The sequence below is a fragment of the Armigeres subalbatus genome, chromosome 1, assembly GCF_024139115.2.
Source record: "Armigeres subalbatus isolate Guangzhou_Male chromosome 1, GZ_Asu_2, whole genome shotgun sequence".
Classification (NCBI taxonomy): domain Eukaryota; kingdom Metazoa; phylum Arthropoda; class Insecta; order Diptera; family Culicidae; genus Armigeres; species Armigeres subalbatus.
In genome coordinates this window covers 244211767-244219246 of record NC_085139.1, presented here as the reverse complement: position 1 = coordinate 244219246, position 7480 = coordinate 244211767, and the positions used below count along the sequence as shown (strand labels likewise).

At 45.7% G+C, this 7480-nt stretch overlaps 1 protein-coding gene across 1 annotated transcript; it reads left to right on the top strand.

Annotated features, from left to right (window-relative positions):
- The first annotated feature begins 1879 nt into the window (after window positions 1-1879).
- On the top strand, window positions 1880-4827 carry LOC134207165 (uncharacterized). Its single transcript, XM_062682886.1, has 3 exons — window positions 1880-2369; window positions 2633-3252; window positions 3421-4827. Exons 1-3 carry the CDS (start codon window positions 1880-1882, stop codon window positions 4825-4827), a joined length of 2517 nt encoding a protein of 838 aa, XP_062538870.1.
- The last annotated feature ends 2653 nt before the right edge of the window (window positions 4828-7480 follow it).

Below are 7480 nucleotides of genomic sequence, written 5' to 3'. Positions count from 1 at the left end.
AACGATTTCGACACATTTTTGCATGTTTCTGATGCAATTAAGGTTATGGATGGATAGATAGTGTTGATTATGTACTTTTAGGAGTTTTTGCTGCCTAAAATATCATAAATCTGGGAAATAGGAATAGAAATTGTGATGCATTTTTTTTCGAACGGCATTTTCTCAATGTTTACGTTTCGGCTGTAGGCCCTTTTCAAATGTTAAGCGAGAGTTCAGCCTTAGAAATCGAAGCGGAATTCACCAGGAAAAAATATGAGGTCCTAGAAGCGTCCATAGCGGACGATGCGGCGAGCGTTAAAAGCAAAGTCAGTAAGGAGAAATCAGAACAGCAGGTACGTGAATGGATGGAAAACCTTAACGATTCTGTTCAGGATGGCAATCAAGTTGCTACAGACGTACACGAAGAGCTACAAGGCGCGGTCGGTGGCCAAATTGAGAAAACGGAACCCAAGAAGGATCGAGTGAGTGTCAACCCTCCACCTCCAGCAGCAACCAAGCCAGTGTACGTCAAGAAGTCGACCAACGAAGAACAGCCAGGAACGAGTCAACTAGGTCGAACACCGATATCCGAAGAAATAGAGGATCTACGTCGAATGCTCGAACAGTACAATATGTTGTATATAGCAGAAAAAGAGAAAAACAAGAGAGAGCCATCGGTACCGTATCTCAGTAGAAGCAAGGGAGCTATCCCGAAAGTGAAAGCATCAGAGCGTTTTGATGGTCGCCCTCTATCACCACCGAAGCTAAAGGAAGAAAAACAAAATCAACACAAAAACCATCAGTTGTCATCGTGCTCAACAACCGAGAGATTGACAGAAAGCGTTCAGATTGCCCCTACGGGCACCAAGTTTGGGTTACAACACGAAATGCTCCGAAGACCCAGCATTCCAACATGCACCACTGGAATCCGAACAGCACCACTGGAATTCAGCTGGAGTCGCGATGCAATCAGAGATTCGCAACTTTCCTGTAACACTCGGTCCCACACCACAACAACTCACCGCACGACAAATTCTGAAACGGTTGGTCGGTGTTTATAAGCCAGTATACCTATACCACGGAAGCATGTGGCTATAGTGATGGCGAAAACATGATTCGCCTGCAGCGATGTTTTAAGGGTGCTGCCTGGGAGGCTACCCGAAGTCGCCTTATTCTGCCTGCATCTGTACCCCATGTTATTGAGGCGCTTCGCATGAGATATGGGCGTTCAGAGCTTCTGATTGAATCATTGATCGAGAGAGTTAGGAACACACCGTGTCCCAAGGCAGACAAACTGGACACCATCATCGGGTATGGAACGAAAAATCAATCATTGTGTGATCATATCACTGCTGCAAATCTTTTGGATCATCTCGGCAACCCTACCTTACTGAAGGATTTGGTCGAGAAGCTGCCAGCGGAGTATAAAATGCGATGGGCGTCGTATCGAAAGAATCTACCTCTGGTAAATCTCCAAACGTTTGGCGAGTATATGGAGGAAGTCGTAGCCGATGCATGTAGCGTTTCATCATACGGAGGAAGTGAACATGAGAGGTCCACGAAGCGCGAGAAAGGCAAGGCATACGACCGAACTTTTCTGCATTCCGACAATGGGGGGAGTAGCAACATGTTAGCGAGGAGTAGCACGATTCGGTCAACAGATTTAGGGAACAATTTTGGATGCTTGATCTGCAAAAAGGTTGGACATCGTGTAAAGGACTGTATGTCATTCAAGACACTGTCCACCGATGACCGTTGAAGGAGGGTTCAAAGTCTCGGATTATGCCGAATTTCTTTGTACAACCATAGCCGCCGGTCCTGTCGAATCACTAACCGATGTGGAGTCAATGGTTGTCTAACTCGTCACCACCCACTTCTTCACTCCAATGCGAAAGATACTATGACTTCAAATGCGTCGGCACCAATGGACCACCATTTCCACAACGAAGATCTTCCATCGCTATTGTTTCGAATAATTCCCGTCGTCTTATACAGTGGATCTAACAAGGTAGCTACGTACGCGTTTCTCGATGAGGGGTCCAATATCTCGATGATCGAACGACAGTTAGCAGCGAAGCTTGATGTGACTGGCTACCGGCAACCGCTGTGTCTAAAATGGACTGGCAACGTGACGAGGGAAGAAAATGATTCACACCGGATAGTTGTAGAGATTTCTGGAACTGATCAACGAGCGCCGAAGTATATTATGTCCGATGTAAGAACCGTTGATTCACTTGACCTGCCCAAGCAAAGTTTGTCAATCAAGAAGCTAGCTGAAAGGTTCAAACATCTGCGAAATCTATCTATTAAGGAATACTACGACGTTACACCTCAGTTATTTATTGGGGCTGACAATCTGAAGCTGGCTGTACCACTCAAGGTAAGAGAAGGTAGTCGAGGTTGTCCGATAGCCGTGAAAACAAGGCTTGGGTGGTGCGTATACGGAGGTCACCGTGATGCAAGGAGTTGTCCGTCAGCTATCACGTTTTCGAATGTTCGGAAGGGGAGTCTATGGACAGAATCTTGAAGGCATACTTTTCATTGGAAGAAGTGGGAATTCAACCGGCCGACGCCGGAATCACCGCGGAAGATGAGCGCGTCTTACGGATCCTTGAACAAACAACCAAACGGGTCGATCAACGCTATGAATCAGGTCTGTTGTGGAAATACGACGATTTTGAATTTTCCGACAGCTATCCCATGGCAGTTGAGCGGCTACAATGTCTGGAGCGCAGGTTAGCCAAAGATCCGATGCTCAAGAAGAATGTCCAGAAGCAGATCTATGAATATGAGCAAAAGGGTTATGCACACCGTGCGTCACCTGAGGAATTGAATAGCGGGGATCTTCGTCGCGTGTGGTATTTACCGCTGGGAGCCGTGACCAACCCTAGAAAGCCAGGAAAGATACGGCTTATCTGGGACGCTTCAGCGAAAGTGGACGGTGTCTCCTTGAACAGCATGCTACTAAAAGGGCCGGATCAGATGACTCTACTGCCTGCGGTACTCTTTCGTTTCCGGCAAAAACCAGTCGCCGTGAGTGCCGACATAAAAGAAATGTTCCATCAGGTACGTATTCGTCCAGAGGACCGTCACTCGCAGCGGTTTGTGTACCGAACGGACCCAACATCGCCCCCGGAAACATATCTAATGAATGTGGCCACCTTTGGCTCAACTTGCTCCCCGGCCACCGCACAATTTGTAAAAAATAAGAATGCCAACCAGTTCATCCATGAGTACCCTAGGGCGGTGCAAGGAATCATCCACAATCATTATGTAGATGATTACCTTGACTGCTTTACCACCATAGAATAAGCAGTTCTAGTTGCGTTACAGGTCAAGAAAATTCACAAACACGCTGGATTCGCTGTAACTATCGAGTCGTCCTAGAGCAAATTGGAGTGAATGGGGAACAAAGAATCATTGATCTGAATTCCGGCAAAGACAAACAGTCGGAACGGGTGCTCGGCATTCACTGGGATACTGAAGCCGACGAATTTCGATTCAACACGTCATTGCCGAAAGATATTACCCATCTACGAGCCAACGAAGCGTCAGCTGGCACGATGTGTTATGCCGTTTTTTGATCCTCAAGGATTTTTGGCACCATACTTGATATTCGGGAAAGTACTGTTGCAGGACACCTGGCGCGATGGAACTGGCTGGGATCAACAGATCTGCGACGGAACGTTCAAACGATGGAAGGAATGGATAAGTATGTTGGACAATATCAACCATGTGAGCATTCCAAGGTGCTACTTTTCCAAGGGCGATCTTTCAACATTGGAGATGCATACGTTTGTGGATGCCAGCGAGACAGCATATTCATGCGTCTCGTACTTCCGAATTGCGAATCCCTACGGAATAGCAGAGGTGGCATTTGTAGCAGCGAAGACCAAGGTAGCCCCTCTAAAACCAACAACCATTCCTCGTCTAGAGCTCATGGCATGTGTGCTGGGAGTACGGCTTGCCAAATACGTGGTCGATGGGCATTCACTAGCCGTTCAAGAACACTTTTTTTGGAGCGATTCCGAGGTTGCAATGAGCTGGATTAACGCGGATCCCCGAAAGTATCGGCCATTTGTTGCTTTTAGAGTGGGGGAGATTTTGGAAAAATCAAATCGTGAAGAATGGCGCTGGATCTCGTCCAAGCTGAACCCAGCAGACGAGGCAACGAAGTGGGGATCAGGACCTTATTTCGACAAGGGTAGCATTTGGTACAGTGGACCCGTAGAATTTCTTCGCTATCCTGCACCTCGGTGGCCACCAAGGAAAACCTGTGAGGTGGTGACGGACGAAATACGGGCCTGTTATGCTCATCATGAATCGCAAACGCCGGTGCAATTGTTGAACGTCGAAAAGTTTTCCTCTTGGAAAAAGATGCTACGCGTGATGGCATATGTTTGTCGGTTCGTGGACAACTGTCGAACGCCAGCCATGGGTCGGAGAAACGGTCATCTAACACAGCTCGAGTTCCAGAAGGCGGAGGAATGTCTGTTTCGAGCAGTACAATGGGAGTCATACACCGACGAAATGGCTACTTTGACCAGTAATCAACTACTCCCAGTACAGGACCGCCAACCACTGGAAAAATCCAGCCTTCTCTATAAGACTTCGCCGATGTTAGATACTGCAGGGATATTGCGGGTAGATGGCAGAATCGGCGCGGTTCAAAACGTTCCGCACGACATGAAATTCCCGATCATTCTTCCGAAAGGACACCGTCTGACCTTGCTGGTTCTTGATGATCTGCATCGCAAGTTACTGCACGCCAACAATGAAACTGTCGTCAATGAAGCACGGCAGCGCTACTACATAGCACAATTGCGCACTCAAGTTCGCTATTGGTGAAGGTAAACCGCAGTCACGTCAAGCGCTGGGTGGCCATATTTACATGTCTGACAGTACGTGCGATTCATGTAGAAGTTATCCACACACTCACAACTGAATCCTGCATAAAAGGAGTACCCCGATTCATTTGTCGTCGAGGAAGTAATGCTGAAATCTACAGCGATAACGCCACTTGTTTCCAAGGTGCTGACCGGCTTCTTCGAGAGCAAATTAACAAGGGACTAGCTGCAGAATTCACTAGTACACAAACAGCGTGGAAGTTTATTCCCCCAGGCACCCAACATATGGGGGGTGCTTGGGAGAGAGACTTGTGAGATCGGTAAAAGTTGCTTTGACCGCGATTCAGAATGGTGGACAGAAGTTAGACGATGAGGCTTTATTAACCTTTTTAGCGGAAGCTGAAGGTATTGTCAATTGCAGACCGCTTGCATACCTGCCTTTGGACTCTATTGAGCAGGAGTCCTTAACACCAAATCATTTTTGATTAGGAAGTTCTACGGGGGTTCGTTTGCTAGTCGTACAGACAACCGACGAAGTATCTCTTCTGAAAGGCTCGTGGACAGCTATCCAGAGATATCTGGACACCTTTTGGAAACGTTGGACTAGGGAATATCTCCCAACTCTAACGAAACGGACAAAGTGGTTCGGCGAAGTTAAACCTGTCCAACCCGGAGACCTTGTGTTGATCATTGATGATACTACTAAAGCGCACTGAAATCGTGAGTTAAAAACCTTAATTTTGTGAATTCCAGTAAAAGAATTGTTTTCTTTCAGTTTGTAGCTAATCGCTTACAAAACTCTGCGTTTGCTTTCGTTGATTCCCCAACAGGGATGAAATTTCTAAGCGCTTTGCCTTGGATAACCAGAAACTGAAAGCATAGAGCTAGATGCTATGCTTCAGATAGTCCAATAGAAAAAGATGAATAGGTGCATCTACCTTACTGCTATGCTTAGAATTAAGAAAAAAATCATTATCTAACCTAGTGGGATTATTAGAAATCGATCGCTTTCGTAATGCTAACTTCACAAGCCTTTACATAATCGATACCCATAATTCATCTTCACACATCGTCAAGAGAGCAGCGAAAGCCATTTCGGTCCACCTGAATCGTCTCGATCGTTGTTACCCGCAGCTGAGTATGCACCTTCCGCGCGCACGAAGGGATTGGATGAAGCGTGAACGTCTTCTCCATATTCACCGGTCGGTTGGTAATGCGACATTTAGCATTCCGGCGACACATTCGTATTGGGATATGATGCATCAGTTGAACGTGATGACGACGATTGACACGCAATATTGTACTCTTTTTTTACGGTCATTGATCATCATCACATCATTAAAACTAAAGTGATTTGCTAAAAAACTACAAGCGATGAACCTCGTTTTTCATCAGCATTTCGTTCGATGGTGGTGATAATAATCGGAGGTTTGTCATCGTTTTTTCCGATGTCGCAAAACGGATTGTATCACGGACGGAGAGTTTTCCCCAAATAATAAGATTATTACCTCACCGCAGCACACCGGTGGGGTTTTGTTTGCGACTAATCTACCCCGGTGGCCATGCCCCTCTGTGAGGAGGTTCATTTCTTCTCATCATCCAATTTGAAGACGACCGTGTAGACGGGTGTGGCGTTCGTTTGTAACAATAACCTACTTTTCGATGTGTTTTTGTTTAGAGAGCATTTTTTCCGCCTCGAAGCTGGACCTGCCTCGCGGTTAGTTGGTTATGGTAGAAATTTTACCATAACAATTGCTTGATTGGTGATTTTTGCCTATCATTATTGCTCGTAGTCGGTGTGGCGAGGAAGGCAGTACAGTGAAAAAATGCACACAGGAATGAGCTATCACGAGAGAGAATGCGATTATGTATTGTTTGTAGATATATTTAGGGGAGATTTGATTTCTGATTAAAACGGATGTGTTCATCACTCTTTTCTTAAATAAAGAAAAAGCCCAAAGAGGTACTAATTAGTGTTTCTGGAGAAAATAGTACATGAAGGATCCATGATAGTCAAAACTAAATGAATCCACAATAGTGTCTACACCAGACCCCAATCTCACTTACAAAAATTGTTCACACGAAAATTGCAAAAGCTGGAACTTCTGCAAATAGTTTTCTTTCTTTCCTTCTCTCTTAAAAACAGCACATCATAATCAATCAGCGGGCAGGCTCAAAAATATGCGCGCACGCTCCGCCGACTTCTCTAATTCGTGTGTGCGCATCATGCGAAATTATTTCGGTGACGGGTAGTCTTGTGCGCCGCTAGAGCTGCATTCAATCAAAAAACAAATGTGCAATCTTGAAAAGAACATCATTTGTTGCCGCTGAATCCAAGAATGGTTTTGCATGAATCCGCATGAAGGTCCTGCCCGAGCGACCGTGTGCCGCTCAAAATGCACTAGTCCAGTTTTGGTGTGGGGTTGGATTCTAAAAAATCTGAGGTACGGCTGAAACAGATTGATTGCACACACAATTTGCCGGTATGAATGTTAAAAATCGCATATTTATAACACATCAACTGGAACTATCGTGCAGGGAGCTTTTACCCTATACGTAATTCTACGTTTAATTTGCGGTCGTGCCTTTTTGACGTAGAATTACGTCTTTCGGTAAGATAGGGATGTCATTTCGAAGTTTCCAATTTGGAACCG

Excerpts from the sequence above, each read along its gene's own strand:
- LOC134207165 (XM_062682886.1), top strand. The coding sequence starts at position 1,880 with ATGACTTCAAATGCGTCGGCACCAATGGACCACCATTTCCACAACGAA. Across the intron at positions 2,370-2,632 it reads ACCACTCAAGGTAAGAGAAG|GTCTGTTGTGGAAATACGAC; the intron begins GTAGTCGAGGTT and ends GCTATGAATCAG. Across the intron at positions 3,253-3,420 it reads GAATCATCCACAATCATTAT|ACAAACAGTCGGAACGGGTG; the intron begins GTAGATGATTAC and ends ATTCCGGCAAAG.